General features: G+C 45.1%; 1 protein-coding gene across 1 annotated transcript in view; it reads right to left on the bottom strand.

Moving 5' to 3' along the window:
- Positions 1-21,479, bottom strand: part of lrp1bb (low density lipoprotein receptor-related protein 1Bb) — a gene marked incomplete at both ends in the record, with an annotated part of 163,069 nt that overhangs the window by 108,830 nt on the left and 32,760 nt on the right. The window contains 7 exons of the mRNA XM_084452101.1: positions 1,009-1,152; positions 1,646-1,832; positions 3,919-4,141; positions 7,745-7,907; positions 9,686-9,943; positions 12,984-13,112; positions 13,855-13,974. Of these exons, the coding sequence (XP_084308227.1) occupies positions 1,009-1,152; positions 1,646-1,832; positions 3,919-4,141; positions 7,745-7,907; positions 9,686-9,943; positions 12,984-13,112; positions 13,855-13,974 (1,224 nt within the window). The remainder of the gene's footprint in view (positions 1-1,008; positions 1,153-1,645; positions 1,833-3,918; positions 4,142-7,744; positions 7,908-9,685; positions 9,944-12,983; positions 13,113-13,854; positions 13,975-21,479) is intronic.

Below are 21,479 nucleotides of genomic sequence, written 5' to 3' on the forward strand. Positions count from 1 at the left end.
TGGGCAGGAGGGAGAGGATCGGGGGGCTGCAGCGGGGAAGAAGCGGACCCCTACTCGCTCTCAGCCCCTACCCAGGAGACTCGGCGACTGGGGGTGGTTGAGACCACACATGTATCGCTTCAATTTATCATTCTGCGAGGGGGAGCCTGGCTACCCAGGAGACAATTAAGCATTGTATGAGCCCCAGATATCAAACCCCACCGTGACTGCTGCATGAAGAAGCACTACCATTTAGCACTGAATCTCATTAGGGTGAGAGCGAGCGGAGGAGAGGAGAGAGGAGGAAAAGAGGAAGAGGGTGGTAGAGAGGGGAGAGGAAAGAAAGAGAAGAGAGGGAGAGAGAGGGGGAGAGGAGTGAGAGAGAGAAGCGAGGAGGAGAGAGAGAGAGGAGACAGGAGAGAGAGAGAAGAGAGAGGAGACGGGAGAGAGACGCTGGTGTCATCAGAACATCTACCGAAGGGGGGATAAATCAGAGGTGTCACAGGACCGGCCCGACGCTTCGTTACCTAGATCGAAATGCGGTAGACCTCTGATCGTGTCATCAATTTGATCTTCTGCTATTATTGTCAACTACACAATGTCCATGGATTGATCAGGCAAACCAACAAATGCAGACAAACTTAAAACTCCATTAGGGCAATAATGAATCAGGCTAACAACAGGTCGATAGTGGAATGTCATTTTCAAATGGGCCAGTCAACTCATGTGTATCTTCATCAATGTCTTTCAGAGGTAGGGCCATGTGCCCTCACTGCTTCAAAAGTGACATTTGACCTTAACAATGTGTATTCAGTCAATATCAATATACACGCTATGTTGCCAGAAATACCAATGACATTCTTCTTCTTTGCGTCTCTTGAAATGTGCGATGAATACAATTTGTACTATGGTAACGAAACCATACACTCCTGGAATGGTATCATATAATGGCATGATGAGTGTCTAAACCTTGAATAATCAAAGCAATGCCATGCGGGGGAGGGTTTGAGGTGGCGAACACGGACTAACTTTTGCAAGACTGCCCATCGCTCCCCAGGCCGAAGCCTGGCCGACAGCGACAGCTCCTGGACTTGTAGCTGCCACTCAGCAGGCAGATGTGAGAGCATCCACCTGGCTTCCCATACGGGTCCGTCTCACACGCATGACTCCTAACTAGAGATGAGAGAGAGAGAGAGAGAGAGAGAGAGGGAGAGAGAGAGATCATTTTTGTAATTTTTGTAAATTGTAAATTTGTAATTTGTAAATTTGTAAATTCGGAAATGGAGTATTACAGTTTATCTGTAGCATGAACTGGGAGCCGGCAGCAACATTTCACTGTGACTGTACACCGTACATTACATGTGACAAATAAAAGGAATCTTGAATCTTGAGGGAGAGGGAGAGCGAGACACACAGAGAGAGAGAGAGAGAGAGAGAGAGAGAGAGAGAGAGAGAGAGAGAGAGAGAGAGAGATCTACATCTACTATCGACCCAACAATGCATTATCCTTAGTTGCTCTGGTCCACCGTTATCTTCCTGGATGTTCTGTATCAACCGGTGATGCAGAAATCCCTCCCGGACACGCCTGTCACATGTACGGTACGCTCGCCATGCCTGTTTGACAGCGACATGCACATGTGCACCCTTTTACACGAATGCTCGTTACCTTTCGGCTGAGTGAGCTTGTGGTAAACGTGCATTTCTCTCAGGTCGCCCACTCTGGTCAGCGTCTCGGGGTCTGTGCTGTTGAACCTGTGGATCTGCAGTACCTCTGTGCTGCTCCTCTTGCCAGGGTCTGAGTGCGTCGCATACAGATAGTCCTGAAAGACCGCTAACCCGTAGATATACGACACCTGGAACAGAGCACAGAAATGCTTTGATGGTGCAGAATCCAGCCAAGCAAGAGTAATACTTCTGCAAAACACAGTGCCTGAGAGGATTCGACTTTTGCCTAGCCGCACACATCTTGCTAGCTCCAGGATCGGAGCGAGCAGAGTGTGGAGTGTGTGTGTGTGTGTGTGTGCGTGTGTGTGTGCGTGCGTGCGTGTGTGTGTGTGTGTGTGTGTGTGTGTGTGTGTGAGTGTGTGAGTGTGTGTGTGTGAGTCACCAGCCTACGAGGTCAGGGAGTGGGACCCACTCCTCTGGGACTCTGTCCTGTCTCTGGCCTTGACACTGCTCTCCACGCTACATTTACCAGGCTCAACCCCTCACACACACACACACACACACACACACAGACCAGGCTCAACCCCTGTCCTCACACACACACACACAGACCAGGCTCAACCCCTGTCCTCACACACACACACAGACCAGGCTCAACCCCTGTCCTCACACACACACAGACAGGGTTGGGTGAGCCGTGTTCACAGGACTGCCTCAGCCCAGCGGACCTCACCTCAACCCCAAAACCCGTGGCACAAAAACAACCCCAGAACCACTCAACCATCCCCCCTGTAATACTGGGAACAGTCAAGAACCTCATTTCCATAGAGATTTTACACACAATCTCTGAATCACTTTGGCTTGCCTTGCATACTGCTCTGTTATTTGGGTTATCCAAAAGAAATCCACATTGCAGTCTATTCAGTGGCTCTCCTCATATATATGAATGTTTACTCAAGAAAAGAAGAAAAAAAAAGTTTATTCCAAACTATTTGGTGACGTCCCTGTCTGAGACATAAACAGTAATCCAAAATGTCTTGGTCAGAGGACGTCCTCTTGGTCGTTGGTAGACAGTAGGGTTATCGAAGGGGAGACTGGGGTTCAGTCCCCTGCACTAAACTATTCCAGCATGGTGTCCAGGTGAACTCCTAAGTACTTGATTAACTGGTCCTGATTGTGCCTTTTTGTTGTACTTACTGCTGTAATACAACATCCATCTACTGTATGTATGTATGTATGTATGTATGTATGTATGTATGTATGCATGTATGCATGTATGCATGTATGCATGTATGTATGTATGTATGTACTGTATATATGTATGAATCTATGTATCTATCTATGTATCTATCTATGTATCTATCTGTCTATCTATCTATCTATCTATCTATCTATGTATCTATCTATCTATGTATCTATCTATGTATCTATGTATCTATCTATCTACTGTATCTATCTATCTATCTATCTATCTATCTATGAGAGGTAGTTACTGAATGCGGCTCAGACAGCATCATCTGCCAGAGAGGGAAGCTGTCATGCATTTGTCATGGAGATGATATGCAGTCTGTCTTCCCCAGAGGTCCACAGAGGCCGGTCGTTAAAAAAAGAGGCCAGCGTCATTATGCTAAGAACACCTGCAGGCACAATGAGGCGTTCTGCATGGCCTCTTTCCTCCCTATCATCGCTGGAGAGGAAAGGCCTCCAATAGGTCTCCTTTTGAATAATAATATTCCTTAATAATCTGTCTCAAACGTGTACTACGGGAGAAAGACTAATGGCTTGCCCATTTGCGGCGGCCTCATCCCACTTCCTCTCACTCGTCAACATGAATTAATCACTGAACATCCCAGCGAAATACAAATTCACCAGGAATATATTACTTTTTACGTAAGGTAGCAGACTGGAAAGATGGACATAAATCTGTTATGAAACAGTGACAGAAAAATATTTGAATGTGTCCTCCAGGAAATATTGAATTTGTCTGTGTGTGTAGTGGCAGGGTTAGATTGATAGATTCTGCTAAAATAACAGGTATTAACTCAGTATAGTAGTAACTCAGTATAGGGCAGTTAGTGTAATCCCTAAGAGTCTTAAACGGTCATCCAAGTGTCTCGGTTGACCAACAAAAGGGAAATTACTGAGAAAAGGTTAAACATTTTCCAATTACCACCACGCCCGCCTAGCCATACAAGTGTCCCCAGACTCATTTGTTGTGGCGTGCGGGGCGCTGCGTCTTGAGGAAGAAAGTCCTCGCCGCGGCTTGACACTCACTTGACTTCCTTGGATGACTGCATGCCTGTTCTTCCCGTCGTAATCCACCACTTCAACGTAATCCAGGTAGGCATCCGCCCAGTACACCAGCTTCTTCACCAGGTCCAGAGCCACAGCCGTGGGCTGCTCCGTCTTGTCGTCCACCAGCCTGGTCCGGTTGGTGCCGTCCATGTTGCTGCGCTCCACCTTGGCCACGTTCCCGTAGTCCGTGAAGAAGAGCATCCTTGATAGGATCCGAGGGGAGAGGGGGGGGATTATGGTTAATACTGCGTTAGCCTACTCACCATAGAAGAATAAGTAGCGCTACAGCAAAGCAGGCCTGTGAGCCTCAGGAATGTTAAGTTGGGTGAGGAGGAGAGCCCTTTCTACTAGCCCAGAGACCAGATAGATCAGACCCTGAAGGAGGAGGTCTTAAGATGAGGTCATCTTGGCTGCTGGTTTCTAGAATATATTTACTAGATTGACTATCACCCAGTCAAAGCCTAGATATACAGCAGCCTTGGAGGGCTGAAATAACACCATAGAACTACAGTCAATAAACCTCTTACCTAATATTGTTCTGGAGTTTTGAATACCTTCTGTTATAATTGTTATACCCACAACGACAGCTGGTCTTGGACAATTCCCATTTGGTTTGCAACCAATGTCACTAAATTACCATCATCCACTCAGTGCTAAACATTTCAAGAGGAAAAGTGTTTTTCATAAAACAATGATGATCAAATCAAATATGTTTCCTTGAAGTATAACAATACATGGAATGAATGGGAGATTTAACAGATACCAGTCCTTGGTCCCAAACAGAATAACGACAGCACTTCTGAACAACTGATAAGGCACTTTGCATTGTATTATTAATAACATTCATAATAGACATGTTCAAAATGGACAACCACAGCTTATTGTCCTTTCCGTCTAAATTGGTGTGGGATTTGGACCGGGCTGCCCCCGTGGCTCTGTGAGCGCGAGCCAGAAGGGCTGCCAGGGATAACGAGACACGGCCAGGGAGTTTGAAGGAGCTTCCTTAATCCCTACAAGTGAAGTCATGGGGGGTGGGGCCGGGTGGCCTTTGAACCTGTGCGCAGGCTGGGGCTGAAAAATAGATAACAGTCAGCAAGAAAGCCAGCTCCAGGTGCAGCTCCTTCACATAGCATACAAATGATGGCTTTCTTGGATTACGATGTTGCTGATGCTATGCTTAAAGCTCACGGAGAGACGGCACGGCTCCTGTCTAAAATGGGGAATGAACTTCAACGAGTGAAAGAGACCGTGTAACGACACTAGTCTGAAGTGTTGTTTTTTTTGTCAGAAAGTTAGTGTCTCTATAACTTAAAGCACTCAATGTGAGAAAAAAACAACAATGGCGCTGGGACATTAGCCTACTCTCCAAAAAGAGACAATTTCCTTTGATACTCATATCTCTAGCAGAAAAGGAAGACTTTTGCGATAAGGAAACCCTTTCAATGTTCTGTTTGTCCCTGAGTTCTGAGAGAATGACACACTGATCCATGCATATATAAAGCATAAAGTCAAACTCTGTTAGAACAGAGATGACACTAAAACCTTGTGGAAGATGCTTAAGAACTTCATGAAAAGGTTGATGCAGTGAGAGCCCGTCTTGAGGCAGATTGTGAATCACTGTTCAGGAATATCAACCAGGCTGTGATGATAAGTTGAGCATAGAGCTGTGAAACTTTCAATTTGTTCACACAATTGGCAGTGACAGGAGATGTGCGCACTTAAGTTAATATAATTTCTGCTATACTTCACCATCTCAAGGTATTGACAGAATGGCTATATGCCAAACAGTCTACTCTCACGTCGTTGGGAGTCTCAATAGCAAGTGTTCAGCGCCACGGAAGAAATTTTCACATCATTAATAAACTCTATGATGTGACTGAGTGCTCCATTTAAACACCATCAAAGATAAATGTCTTTACTCTTAAGCGTGACATGAAACAGCATCTACTTTCATTCTGTTGACGTCAGTGGGTGGAAAGAGAAACTGCATGGCAGTAAACAGATTCTGACTCTGATATCAGAGAGAAGTGTTAGCATGATGATGGGAAGTATATATCGCCACAGAATTTGGAAGTTAAGGACGCTACACTGCAAGCAAAATTAGCACCGAAGCTACTGTATCACAAGTCCTCTTGAGATTAAGAGAATACTGTAGGCTTTCCAGAGGAAAGAAGGGAACCTACTTAAACATCTTTATACATAATTTTAAAACAATTTGTAGATAATTGAATACTTGATTGATAAGAATTATAAATGATCAGGAGATAATATGTGAATATACTGTAGTCAGAAACCTGGAATTAGCTCAAATCTCCCTATAGTGATGCAATGGAGCGACTGTCTCTAGTAGAATGGGGTCACTTGTCAGATTCAGTGAGTATACTCACACAGTGGTTCTGTGTATATATCTACTCATCATTTACAAACCGTTAATTAACTACAAATGGTTTATTGAGGCACATGAAGGATTGTTATTTGAATGTGTCAACAAGTACCTTTCCTTCAGACCAACAACAAAATGGAGAGCAACCGAGTAAAGCTGCAGCATATTTCTTAAACGTTGCTCCTCCGCTGTGCTGCTAACACAATCCTCCCAAATCGCTTTCTGCTTTCACTCCATCGCCCGGGGCACAGACCCCCCCTGCTCTCTCTCCCTCCTCTCCTCAGAACAAACAGCTGTAGCCACGCATCACCAATTAGAGGGAGAGAAGCCTGCGTCTGATAACCGTTCTGGCTAACAACACGCACGCCCACTTCTCCAGCGGGGCCCTGGACGCTCTCTCCCCCCTACACCATCATGCCTTCCTCTCCCGTGGGTCTGAAGACTCTCCTACACCATGACGCCCACCTCTCCCGTGTGTCTGAAGACTCTCCTACACCACGACGCCCACCGTCTCCCCTGGGTCCCTACACTCTTCCCCTACACCGCCATCCCGCCAAACAGCGCGTGTACGCCTGTGCGTGCGAGGGAGGATGTTCTCAATGTGAGGTTAGCAGGAGGCATATTTCAAAGGTTAATTCATCAAGTTACTTCCAAAGGTTGTTATTGTAAGGACTCAAGGATTTAACTTGGATATATTGTACCATACGAGTCTCTAATACACTTTAAGATATGTCCGCGCTGATGATGTTTGCTCTGTGAATGGTCTTTGCTCTGCTAAGCACTGGCGCTAAGATACTACAGTGCGTCTCTCGCAAAAAGGTGCCTCATTAAAAAGCTCCTCTGAATCCAAGCCTGTCCTTGTAGCCTCATGAATATAATGTCCCTGCCTCTCTACTGAGCTACTCATTCCCGCTCTCTGGGAATATTACAACAGAAAACCCCTTTTAGCTGCTGATAACGGGAATAATCAAGGCTCCCTTCTCTCCTCCAAGGTCTCTTTGTGTAGCCTTTCCTCTCCTCTATACCTTCCAGCATGTACAGTTGAAAGCCTAGGTTCCAGATACACGTTTATTTTATTTTTTTCCTGGCCTGGGTACACTGTGGCATCGACAGAAACAGAAATCCTGAAACCAAGAGATGCTGCAGGGGTGTTTTTCGGCCGGGGGGATGTGGGAGAGAATCAGAGAATACTAATGAATGTCCTGACAGTGGGAGCTGTCTGGAGCGATGGCTTTCTAGCAAATTAGACAGAGAAAATACGACCGTGTAGTCAAAGTGTGAGGATAGGCTGATGTGTGAATTCTTCAGCAGAAATGCTTATCCTTTAAATACAAACTACTGTATAAAGGACACACTGCAGCAAGCCCATAAGCAAGTGAAACACTTAACACATGCACGCACACGCACACGCACAAAGCTTACCCCATGAGTGGATCCACTGCTATTCCTTTAGGATTCACCAGATCCAGACCTATGATAGTAACACATGTATCTCCACCACGATTACAAACGTATATCCTCTCGTTCACTCGGTCAACAAAGTAGAAGTTGCCAGTGAGCCAGTCAATGGCCATGTGTTCAACATCTGTGAATAAAGACAGATCAGATTATTAGTTATTTTCACACACAAACATACACACACATACTGTACACACACACACACACGTCTACTGTACCTCAGTCATGTGACAGTCTCTGATAGCAACAAAACAGTCTCAGTCACACAATATGTTTGATAAGAGTCCAGGGCCCTGTACTATAAAGCAGATTTGCTGGGTTAGCATGATAACTTCAGGTTTAATCCTGGCTTGTCAGTATCACGACGGTGGTTCACTTTTTACCGTGCTATATCGCCATGGCAGCTTATGTTGCCAAGCTAACCTGCTCCAGGGCAGGTTACAGCATGTTCTAGGTTCTGGATCAAATCGTATGAAGTACTGCTGCAATCAATTCACTTGGAAAAATTGCATCACTGTTAAAGTCCCATGGACCTACAGTATGCTCAAATTTAAAATAAAAAAATAGTGAGAGGTACTCTTGGCCTTGGCAAGACTTTTTACAGACTACAAAATCCGCTTAGGGTTTCGCTGACGAGCATATAATAATGAAAAATACAGATTGTCAGCGAGGGAATGGTTTATTGTCAGCTGCATGAGTCATACTTTGAAGTCATGCATTAAGTCCTGCAGACTGTAGGCTATGCATTGGTTTTCATTTTATTGCTACAGCTAGTTTAATGTAGGTGATGTGGGGAACCAAGTAAAAAACACATTATTAAATTTTCAAGTCTGTATTTTATTTAATTTTCAAGTCTGTATTGTTGTTGATTTATTAGCCTACTTGTTCTCCCATTCCTAGAACAAAGAGAAATACATTTTAGCTGAACTGTTACCCATGCCTGGAAATAAATGACTATAATTGCTTTTCACGCCATAAATGAATAGATAGATACAGTATAAAACTGTATATCTACAGTAAGCAACACATTAATTTCATGGCATAGCCTACACAAAGTAGTAGTAGTAGTAGTAGTAATTGTAGTCAGATCATCTTGTGCATTCATGATGATGAGGGCAGTGATAAGCCAATACTAGGCTATAGGAATATATACTCGGTAACGCATTCACAATTTCAGCAGTATTTTGCTAGCTTTCCTTACTGGCTTCAGCTGCAGCAACTGTGTTGCTTTTCAGCAGGATCATATATTTTAAAGACTCCTATTTCTGAAATATGATGGTCTGCTCCACTTGCTTGAAGTAGGTGGCTCTAGACCTCTCCATGTTTGCAATTGTCCATATCGGCAAACAACGTCTCTTTATATGTGCACGCCTCATACAGGAGCTAGATTGGGCGAGCTGGGTAGACTTAACGAGTTTCTTACCTCCGTCGTGATAGCACTTAAGCGTGGTGGCGCTTGTTTAGTTTAGTCAAGTGATCCAGCGAAAAAATATCCTGGATATGTTAAACGTGCTTCGTAGTACAGGGCCCGATCTGATATTGATGAACAATATAAATAGTATATTTTACTAAAAATAATGTATGGAAAAATAGTGTATGTGAAACATCGTAAGTAAAATTGCTGGCAGAAAAATAAAAATTAACAACAAAAAAAACATTGTCGTTTCAACCACCGTTAGGGAGGCACTCCAAACTAAATTGTTTTTATTAACTTGAAAGGATTGACTTGTTAAAGAAAACTGAAGTGTGTGTGTGTTTCTTTGTGTGTGTTCGCGTGCCTGTGTGTGTGTGTGTGTGTGTGTATTTTCACATGCCTTCAAGAGTGTATTTGCGAAGTTGAATGGTTTGTCAATTAACAGTGAGAGCTAGCGACACAGGAGATGAAGAGGGTGAAGCGATACGTACTCTGCAAGCTCTGGACTGTTTTTATTTCCCGCTCCTCGGTGAAGCCACTCCGATTCTTCATCTTAGCACAGCGAAGACACCCCGAGGTGTCCGAGGCTACCACCCAGCACACCGTCTCCTCTTCAGAGTTGAAATCTAAAGCCAGAGTTCCATTGGAATCCACAGCCCTCAGGAACTGTAGACCAGATCCATTCATGTGAGTGGTCACAATACGATCGGATCCTCCAATCAGGAGAAGCGGAGGACTGTCGCCGGGGTCTGAAATCAAAAAAAGAAATGGGGTTTGATTGGTGGAATGTGGAGAGATTAAAATGTGGCAGCGGTAATGAAGAGTGAAGAATCACTTTAGAGACATCCAGATGGAGCCATACAACACAGAATTGTACAATATACTTGATTTTATTATCTCTTCCCCAATAACAGCCACTGCGGAAAATAATGTTTTCGGTGGCGTGTTGATTTCATTGGTTCATTCATTGGTTCGAATGAAGTGCTCTGGAGTGAGAAATCCCCCTCATTCATTGTCGATGGGTGGGTTTTAAACAGCCATATCTTGACGTGGGAAGGTCACAGAGACACACGGCCAGAGACTGATATAAAGCCCTCAACATAATGAACGCAGATAATTCCAAACATGTCGTGTTCGCACGCACGTGCGCGCACAGAGCCAAAATAAAACTTTGAGTGTAGCCAGCTCTGCGGAATGCACCGAACCGCCCCTGTCATCTCCGGTCTGAGGGGGGCGCCACAGAGCCGCCACAACACGCCCGCCGTTTCACCTCCGTTCATTTGGACTTGTTTCATGGCATGATGGCGAAGATCAACTGCTGTGAATTAACTTATGCTTTTAGATAGCTAGATTACCTTACTTTTATGTTTTTGTTTTATTTGATGTATGCTTTATTTCTATAGAACCTCCACAACAATCAGTTACAGTAAGCAACTCAGGACAAAGTGTGTGTTTCCAAACTCTTCACATCATTTCAGCCAGAGAGGGGTGTAGCACAGTGACTGGTGAGCAAATACAACCTATTTTTGGCGCCTAATTTGGCGCCTATTGCCACTGAGTTCACCCAAAAAGCGTGATTCATCCTTTAGGTTCAAGACAGGGGTCTGCTGCCCTAATATGGGTAATAAATCAGTGTGTCCACTCTTAAAGCCACTTCTCTTTAACACTATCCCTCTGAGTTAACCTTTAGGGTGCCAACCATTACTCTCTACTGAAATATCCCAGGGTGTGAAGAGGGCCTGGTTAGACTCGCTGATACTGTTGTTTAGCTTGAGATTCAATCAAACCCAGGTCCAAATATGATCTTAAATCTTATTTTGGTGTTTGCTTGAGTACAAAAGGCACAGATTGTTCAATACTATTTTTAACGTGCACTGTAGTGGCTCTTTTGACAAATCAGTGTTGTACAGATTAAATTTCTCTCACTGGTACATTCAGTTACAGTATTAGAATGCAGAATTCCGCCCATGATGCATTTCGTCAGCGTGGAGTTTCTGAATGTGTACATGCTTTTCTAGTTTAGAGGAATGTGTACATGCTTTTCTAGTTTAGAGGAATGTGTACATGCTTTTCTAGTTTAGAGGAATGTGTACATGCTTTTCTAGTTTAGAGGAATGTGTACATGCTTTTCTAGTTTAGAGGAGGACGTCTCTTGAGGTCGATGTTAATAAAAGTGAAAAATAACTAGTGGATCCGCCAAATGACCGATCTCACAATATATATTTAAAAAAAACAGCATATGGCATATGCATAATATAACAAGTAGATTGTTTTTCTTTAATCCTGCACCTGGCCTAAAGACAGGTTGAATGTGCATACAGCTATTCTACCTTACTGCATAATATAATAAGGCCAAATCAAAACCTATCTGGCAATGTTAGCCAAAGTGAAAAATAAATTCCGGATCCACCCCATGATTTGATCCACTCCAAAAGTGAAGGGCTTCTTCCTTGGCCCATGCTACTGTACGCTCCGGCACCAAGTTCCAGGAACATCTCTCTGGTAGTTTTGCATAATCCTGTTGACTGACAGACAAACTAACTAGCTAACAAACACAAAACACCAAAAACATTACCTCCTCTGGACTTCGTCCTGGGCGGAGGTAAAAACAAGTTTGACTTCCTGGGAAGGATACGGTATGCAGTAGTGATGATAATCGCAAATACAGCGAATGCATATAACCCTCTGTAGTCCTATAATCTCAAAAAACTGAAGATGAAATTAAATGTAACACCGAACACCTTAATGTGTCTTACCCTACTGCTCCCCATTTTACAGCTTCAGAGAGTATGCTCTGAAATTTATATTCATGAGCTTTTTTAAAACTAATGGTAACCCCATAGTTATCCCTGTACTGCAATCCCTCTCTGCTAAATTAATATTAATGGGTGTGAGCATTGGGTTCAGTTAAGTTTATGGGTAATCATATTCAGTTTATTCCTAGTAGGACACTAGTCACATTGATTAAAAGCAGCAACAGTGTACCTCTCCCCAGCTAGGTGTGCCGTGCCTGGAGCTATTTTCAACCCATGTATACCATACAGCAAAAAAGAGAAAGAACAAACACATTCTTCATGGTAACTGAATCGACTGTGATTTTGGAATTTTATATCAGGGGACTTTATCTAAAATAGAATTACAGCAATGCCAACGCTTTGAATTAAAGGTGAATTATAATTATTTAAAGCAAACATTGACTCACATACAGTAGTGATACACTGCCAACATACTGTAGGAGAGTAACATATATAAGGGCCATGCTGGGGTATTGTCTCACTACAAAATACTCACGACCGTTCCCAGATTAAACCTTGTGCTCATTAATTCTATCATAAACGCAACCTGACCATGTCTACCCAGTCCCATGTGGCTGATAGAACTGGTCACTGCAGGACCACATTAATCTTGCTCCACCAGAGCTGGAAACCAACCAAGGTGAAGATGAACTAGAACTGTGAAACCCTTGCATGGGTGAAAAACCCCTCTTATAGATACGTAGATAATTAGATAGATAGATAGATAGATAGATAGATAGATAGATAGATAGATAGATAGATAGATAGATACTGTAGATAGATAGACAGATAGATAGATAGATAGATAGATAGATAGATAGATAGATAGATAGATAGATAGATAGATAGATAGATAGATAGAGATAGATAGATACTGTAGATAGATAGATAGATAGATAGATACTTTATTATCCCCCTGGTATTAATAGAAATGAAGCACAGACTGTATACTGCGTCATGCAGACGATGCCGTTGATAATGCAGCGTTTCTTACCTTGTTTGGCTTTGCAGGACGTTCTGTCATCCTGGAGGAGGTATCCTTCTGTACAGCTACATGTGTACGACCCATAGGTGTTCAGGCAGGTTTGGCTACATGCGCCGTACAGCGCGCATTCATCATGGTCTATGAAAGGGAGGAAGAGAGTCATTTGTAACAAATTAGGTGTGCTCAAACATGACCCACATACATAAAGTATGCTTAATGTGGCGTCAGTGTACAACCTTAGATATAATTACTCTAAAGCCATGCAGCCTCAGCTTTAGTCATTGGATACTATTCTGAAAAGTGTCACTTCAGGGTCTCCTTTAGACTGTCCTACAGGCTTGTGTGCTTAAGATATTCACAGTACTGTATGCCATCTACTGTACTGCACTTTCTTGTGTGGCTTATGGAATGTCAAGGTTATGAGTCATTCTTCTAAGAGATAACTTAAAGAAGGAAAACATAATATGCAATCAAGGCAAAATCTAGTTCCCTTTGCATTTCTATACCAAACAAATTTATATTATTTGCCGGCTTTCATTTGTGTTAGGAGCATGTGTCCAGTCAGGGAGTCCAGTCAGACTCCCCACCAGTTACTTTTGACCTCTGAGGGTGACCTTGTCATAAGTCCAGGCTGTCAGGCAGCGATGTGGAGTCTGGGTTGGAGAGGACCCAGACTTATTGACAGATGGTTCTCACTGCTCACTCCAGAAGTCTGTCTGGCTGTCTGTCTGTCGGCCTGCGTGTCTTCCTGCCTCTCTGCCTGCCTGCCTGCCTGCCTGCCTGCCTGCCTGCCTGTCTGACCGACCAAGGGTGAAGGAGAGGGAGAGCAAGAGTGGGCAGCGACAGCGAGCCTCGGCGCGATGTTAACGCTTGCACCTACCTCTACAGCTCGTTCCGTCCTCGCCCACTTCAAAGCCGTCGGCGCAGAAACAGAAGGTGCCGTTCCTCGTCATGACGCAACCGTAGCGGCAACGCAGTTCGTGGCAGGCTGACAGCAGCTCTGAGGAGAGGCGGAGAGAGGGAGAGAGAGAGAGAGGGCGAGAGGGAGAGAGAAGACGGAGGCAGATGTGAATCGCTTTCAGATTTTCTTCCCTCTCCTCGATGTCCTCGTTTTACCCCGTATCAGTGAAGGTATTTGGAATTGTCGGTTGACAGTCATGAGCTTTTTTGCGGGGGGGATCAATAGGTGTTGCGCAAGAGTATCTGAGAAACGCCATGTGGAAATGAAAAGGGGAAGGAAAAAAGCTCCTCGTGTAACTGTTCGCTCCAAGCGCTTTGAAGCTGATGAAAGTTGAATGTTCACTCTGCGGCAGTAGCCTACTACTGTATATCCACTCAGAAACAAAAGGACGCTGGTAAAGAGAAAGAGAGAGAGACAATGAGAGACATTACAGTTCAAGTTGGGTTTTTATCAATAGCTACTGTAAGGCTACACACTGCTGGTGTGGCAATGCAGACTAAAAGCACTTTGAGAGCTGACAATCAGCAATAGCATTGTGCATCTACTCTATAAAATAATTATTTACAATGAAAAAACAAGGATTAAATAATATAACTGACCATAAGGAGACTGTGTGGCTCTTGTGAACAACCTCAACACTTTTTATGCACACTTTGAGACCAGCAGTGACCAAAAGGCCATCACATCTGAGGTGGAGGTGAGCAGGGGTGAAGAGAGAGCAGATCTGCTCATTCTCCCTGAACACTACGTCAGAAGGATGTTTAAGCAAGTGACCACCAGGAGGGCTGCAGGACCAGACGCTATCGCAGGGCGGGTCCTCGAGGCGTGCGCTGACCAACTGGCACTTGTGTTCACAGCGATACTCAGCTTGTCCCTGGCCAAGTCTATCATACACACACGTTTCAAAAGGTCCTCCATCATCCCCGTACCCAAGAAGCCAAGACCAGCTTGTCTCCGTGACAATCGATAGCTCTCACCTCTGTGATGATGAAGTGCTTCGAGACGTTGGTCAAGGGCCACATCTGCTCCTCACTGCCCAGCACTCTGCACCCTCTACACTTCGTGTACTGACCCAATAGATCCACAGACGATGTGTTTACTCACATCCTCCACACTACCCTATCCCATCTAGACAAGAACAAGGGGCAAGGCGTGTCACCGAGCTCAGGGACATGGAGCTAGGCAGCCCCCTCTGTAGGTGGATCCTGGACCCCAGGTGGTGAAGGTTGGCAGCCGCACCTCATCCTCCCTCACCCTTGACACGGGAGCCCCCCAGGCTGTGTCCTGCCCCCACTACTGTACTCCCTGTACACACACAACTGTGTAGCCACCTTTGACTCCAATCCCATCATTAGGTTTACTGACGATACAGCCAGGGGCGGATTGGGACAATAAATCTAACCGGGTGTTTCAAAACCATGGGCTAACAACATTAGTTGGTGTTGTTGTTGTTAATGATATTATTATTATTATTATTATTATTGTATAGGCCCTACATATCGTATTGTTATTGTGCTGCTGCTGTTAAAAGATGACGAGGGCATGTATGTATGTTACATTCTACTCACAATCAGACACGCCCACAGCAGCAGGAAAACCCATATGGTTTACTTTCGCTACTTGCAATAACAACCGCCACGACGAGCATGAAAGAACACATTGAGCTGAATGGTTCACTTCCAACAGCACAAAACTAAACACATATGGTTTACTTCCGCTACTTGCAATATAACTGCCGCGGCAGGCACGACAAAACACATTGAGCTGAATGATCCACTTCCAACAACACAAAATTATAGGCAGATGCTGGCATAAAGAAACAGAGTGTGTCCAACCTGCTTGCGATCTGCATGTGCTCCTCCTCATGGTAATAAAGGTGGTTATAAATGTTCATGGGAGCATATCTAGTATGCAGATGTTATGTTTCCAATCACCTTGCACCTCTGTCCACCAGCACTAGAGCTTATCACTTTTGGATGTGCGTGCTTTGTAAACCTTTTTTCTATCTCCTCCTCATGGTCCTCCCCAATGCTAGCAGCAACAGCAGTTGGGTTTGGGGCCATTGCAGGGGCTGAATAAATCAGAAATCTTCACGCATCTAGCAGCGTTCGTTTGGTTTCATTTTTTAACTCGCTGCTCTTTTCCGCCCTCCTTCATGTTTTGTTCTGGTCCGTTTCGTGTGCCTCTGTGCTGAGACCGCCGCCTGGGCCCAGACATTCGAATCCGCCTACTCCAAAGTTGAAGTTGTCAACGTGTAACAGGTTACCGAGATCGGGAAGGTAGATGCTGAGGAAGGGTCTCAGCACGGAAACTGTTGTGATAGGATAGCCTAGCCCTAGGAAACCAATCGGCTGGGTCGGGCTGGATGGGAACACTTACAAATGTGGGCCGGAAGGATTTGGGGGGGGGGAGTTTTTATTTATTATTTTTCTTTCAAATCCTACCGGCCAACCGGCCCAGAATAGTGCTGGCCTACGCACGGCACCAGCCCACCGAGAAAACTCCCGGTGTTCCCGATTGGCCGATCTACCCCTGGATACAGCCTCCAATAATGATGAGAAGGCCCATCTGGAGGAGGTGAGGCACCCGGCCCAGTGGTGCCAAGATAACAACCTCCATCTGAATGTCAGCAAGACAATGCTGGTGGACTTTGGGAGGAAGCAGGAGAGGAACTACAACCCTTAATACATTAATGGGACCCCTGTAGAGAGAGTGGACCGTTTCAGTGTCCAGATCACCAAGGACCTGACATGGTCAACACACATAGACGCTGTGGTGAGGAAAGCACGGCAGAGACTGTACCCTCTCAGACAACTGAGGAAATTCAGAGCTTCCCACCAGATTTGACGGAGCTTCTATTCATGCACGATTAAGAGCATTCTGACTGGGAACATCGCCATCTGGTATGGGCACAGAAGCATGCAGGATCACAAGGCCGTACAGAAAGTAGTACAGTCAGCTGAACATACCTTAGGGGGCCACTCCATCACCTCGATGACATCTACACCAAGAGATGCAAGACCTAGGCCAACAGGATCCTGAAAGACCCCAGCCACCCAGGCACGGAGCCAGCGGTAGCATTTCACTGTGCACTGTCACTTGTACACTGTACTATATACGTGACAAATAAAAATCTGAATCCGAACACCTCCCAGCACAATGCATTGCCTTCCATCTACAAGCAGTGTTTGAAGGCATACTGTACAATACTGATGTGGTCTCTCCTATTGTTTGAGTCTGCATGTATTCATTAACAGTGTGCCATCAGTCTCCCTATCCCTCACCCAGCTCAGCCTAGCCTTGCGTCACCAGTCTCTCCTCGGGGAGGAGAGCCTGGTGTCTATTTCACAGCCTTAAGCCCGCCCCTTCTTCCGACTCGAGCCTGTAGAGCCCGCGTCCTACTTCCTCCTACTTCCCGCTTGCTTTATTTAAATCGATGGAAGAAAACATGGACATACCTAAAGAAATATTTCAAGAAGTCATGGAAGAAGTGTGCTGGATAAATAATATCACACATTTGAAGCCACTGCAGCGTCGTAGCCTTTATTATTATTAATAGCCTTTATTATTTATTATAGATTATGCGATGCGTCATCCTAGGCGCTTCCCCTCTAGACCGACGAAACAACTGCAAAAGAGGCAGGCCCCAGACTAGCTCAGGCCCCAGACTAGCTCAGGCCCCAGACTAGCTCAGGCCCTAGACTAGCTCAAGCCCCAGACTAGCTCAGGCCCCAGACTAGCTCAGGCCCCAGACTAGCTCAGGCCCCAGACTAGCTCAGGCCCCAGACTAGCTCAGGTCCAAGACTAGCTCAGGCCCCAGACTAGCTCAGGCCCCAGACTAGCTCAGGTCCCAGACTAGCTCAGGTCCCAGACTAGCTAAGGCCCTAGACTAGCTCAGGCCCCAGACTAGCTCAGGCCCCAGACTAGCTCAGGCCCCAGACTAGCTCAGGTCCCAGACTAGCTCAGGCTTCAGACTAGCTCAGCCTGCACAATGATGAATTACTCAACTGGAATGAATTGGTAGAAGTAACAACAAAGGAGACATGCATCTTACATTCTAGAACACTTGTCTTCTTGACATTCGTGACAGATATCCACTCACATTTTCTGAGCGAGTGTTCACTTGTTCTGATGTTTCTATGTGACATAAGTCTTAAAAGATAAAATAAAATAAAAAAAATGCCAGCAATTTAAGTCTTGATGAATGTTGAGCAGTTCTGTTCAAGAGTAACTGTCAGTTTTAAAAGAATGAGCTTCAAAAAAGGAATCAACGTTTTAATTGCTCAAAGATAGATATGCTACGTATGGCTGAGCATTAATTACTGGCAAATAGTAGCGCAAGTCTGCTATGGATTGCTCTTGATGTCCTCTGTGGTCAATTGCATTTAGGTCCATTTGTAATCGTTCTAGATGACAGAGGCAGTATGACAACATAATACTTACTAATAAACCAATGGGCTGATTCACAATACTCAGACATTATAATCTATAGAGACACTTCAGAGAAAGAAAAACAGGGTTTGGATGGGCTTTGTTTTTAATTCAATTAAATTCAACTTTATCTATATAGTGCTGATATAGGCTCACCGAGCAGCTTTAAAAAATAAAACATAAAAATAAGAAAAACAGTACAAGATACATGTACATCTAAAAACAGTACATGGAAAACATTAAACAACAGATGATAGCGCAAAACAGCGTCTTCTGTCCTGTTACCCTTTCTGTTATAGTCCTGTCAGCAGCATTTGACACAGTAGACACTGTATGAGCACACTGGACATATTCTAATACACTGTAAAAGTTAGGACCAATCTCATTTTCAATAAACTATGTATCTTTGTCTAGACAGGGCATAGATTGATGTCTGCTCTTCGATTTGAACAGCTACTAATCTAGCAACCCAAATGCTACGCTAATTGTAGCTGGCAGTTTTAACCAGGCGAACCTCAAGAAAGTGTAGCCCAACTTCCATCAACACATAAGACTGTGCCACGCGTGGATGAAGAACGCTAGACCACTGTTACACACCGCTCAAGGGGGCATACAGAGCTCCGTGGCACCAATAGGGCTTGGGAAAATGTAGTCCCAGACACAGCCATCTTGTTTCTACACAGGTGTATCTATTTGTCTGATTGCATAGGATTCTATGCTGTAGAGCCAATCAGACAAATAGATACACCTGTGTAGAAACAAGATGGTCGTGTCTGGGACTACATTTTCCCAAGCCCCATAGGGGACAGTGACTCCGTCTTTCTTTGGCCGCCCTATCTAAATAAACTGAGGAAAGAGCGCCCAGTGACAAAGGAGGTGTGCCGTTGGACGAAACAATCTGAGAACAGCATGTGGGTCACACTGTACGACGCGCTATGGTGCAGGTTCACTAACACATATGTTGAACAACTGCAAAAAGACAATACGGATATAAAGACACTCACAGAGGAAGTCATTGAAATAATCACGAAGGCTACAGAGGAGAATGTAGCCAAGCAGATTATCAAAACCTACACTAACCAGAAACACTGGACTAACAATAAAACACAAGAGGCCCTAAAAAAGTGCACCGCTGCCTACAAACTAGGACTAGAGACTGGAAACATGGAGGAATATAAAGCCGCAGCTTATATACAACGCAAGGAGAACAGGGAAGGAAGCCAAGAGGGAATACGGTGAGAAGATAGAATTCATATTCATATTGTTGCTGCTGTGCAGCGCTGGGTGGAGTAAGAGGAAGAAGGAGACAAATGACAAATATGAGGGTCTAAGTGTATACATATATACACAAACTGGTGCAGGCATATGTTCCTGTTACTACTACAGTTAGGAGATGGAACAAGGTTTGAGGTTGTGACATGGTCACAGCTCTTTTCTGTCCTAGCCACACAGGGAACTGCTCACTGACATCAGGACTACTCATATTTCGTCATACTGTAGGCTCAAAACTAACCTCTTCAAGAAGTACTACCAGGATTGTCCCTCTTAAGCGCCTATTATTTTTTAGTTATTTACTTTTGCACTTTTGTAGCCTCTAAACACATGTGTGACGGTCCCCTTTATTCTGCCTGCCTTGCTGTGTGTTCCATCTTTCCAGGTTTGGGGCTGGTGGGCGGAGCCAGGAGGATGGTCAGGCTGATTGAGTGGTTGGGAGCTGGTGGGCGGAGCCAGGAGGACGGTCAGGCTGATTGAGTGGTTGGGAGCTGGTGGGCGGAGCCAGGAGGACCGTCAGGCTGATTGAGCGGTTGGGAGCTGGTGGGCGGAGCCAGGAGGACCGTCAGGCTGATTGAGTGGTTGGGAGCTGGTGGGCGGAGCCAGGAGGACGGTCAGGCTGATTGAGAGCTGGTGGGCGGAGCCAGGAGGACCGTCAGGCTGATTGAGCGGTTGGGAGCTGGTGGGCGGAGCCAGGAGGACCGTCAGGCTGATTGAGTGGTTGGGAGCTGGTGGGCGGAGCCAGGAGGACCGTCAGGCTGATTGAGTGGTTGGGAGCTGGTGGACGGAGCCAGGAGGACGGTCAGGCTGATTGAATGGTTGAGAGCTGGTGGGCGGAGCCAGGAGGACCGTCAGGCTGATTGAGCGGTTGAGAGCTGGTGGGCGGAGCCAGGAGGACGGTCAGGCTGATTGAGCGGTTGAGAGCTGGTGGGCGGAGCCAGGAGGACGGTCAGGCTGATTGAGTGGTTGGGAGCTGCTACCGGGCTGATTGGGCTGCTATTAGCCTTATTTCCACCGTCGTGTCGAACCGATACCGTGCTCAAACCATGCCGCTCCGGACCCGTGGGAACGGTTACAGTGTCTGTTTCCACATCTCGTTCTGTTGCGTTCCACTGAATGTTGTTTGCGGAACTAACATTTCACATTTCTAAGAACGGTTGTGCTTCACTCAGTACGGTTAGACAACCGTGCCATGGGACCTGTTCTGCGAACGGTTCTGGCCCCAACCGGTCCCATGTGGAAACACCGTCGGAACGGTTACTTTTTGGCTAGGGCTGTCTGTACTATTCTGTTCTGTACGATTGAAATAATTCAAAGGCATTGATGCTGAAATAACCTAAGCTGCTGTGCTTATGTGCTGTGAATTTATAATGTTTGCCAATTATTTCACTACCTTAGTGGGTATAGGATCTAATATGCAGGTAGAAGGTTTGAAGAATAAATTAGTGCAGTAAAGTAGTGTGGGGGAAATCTGACCATCATTAAATTCATACTGTAGGCCGTTTTTAGGAATTATAATGTGTCTATAATAGTGTACATATTTAACAGATTTCTAGAGTCTTAAGATAATATGTGTGCTGTTTTCACTTGCTGACAAGTGAAGATGTAGTGGTGGGTTTGAGAGATGTCAGGTGCAATATAAAACATGCGTGGTTGGTGGACTCAAGTACATTATTGTAACTGAAAGTGAAATGATATTAATCCCAAGGAAATGTTATGCACGTGTTCACAGTTCACACACCCTCACGCACGCACGCACGCACACATGCACACACATACAGTCATCCGGACTTCAATACAACAACGCAACAGAGCAACAACGATAGTGGCAGCGGTGGTAA

The sequence above is a fragment of the Borostomias antarcticus genome (genome assembly GCF_949987555.1).
Source record: "Borostomias antarcticus genome assembly, chromosome: 17".
In the NCBI taxonomy this organism is placed as follows: Eukaryota; Metazoa; Chordata; class Actinopteri; order Stomiiformes; family Stomiidae; genus Borostomias; species Borostomias antarcticus.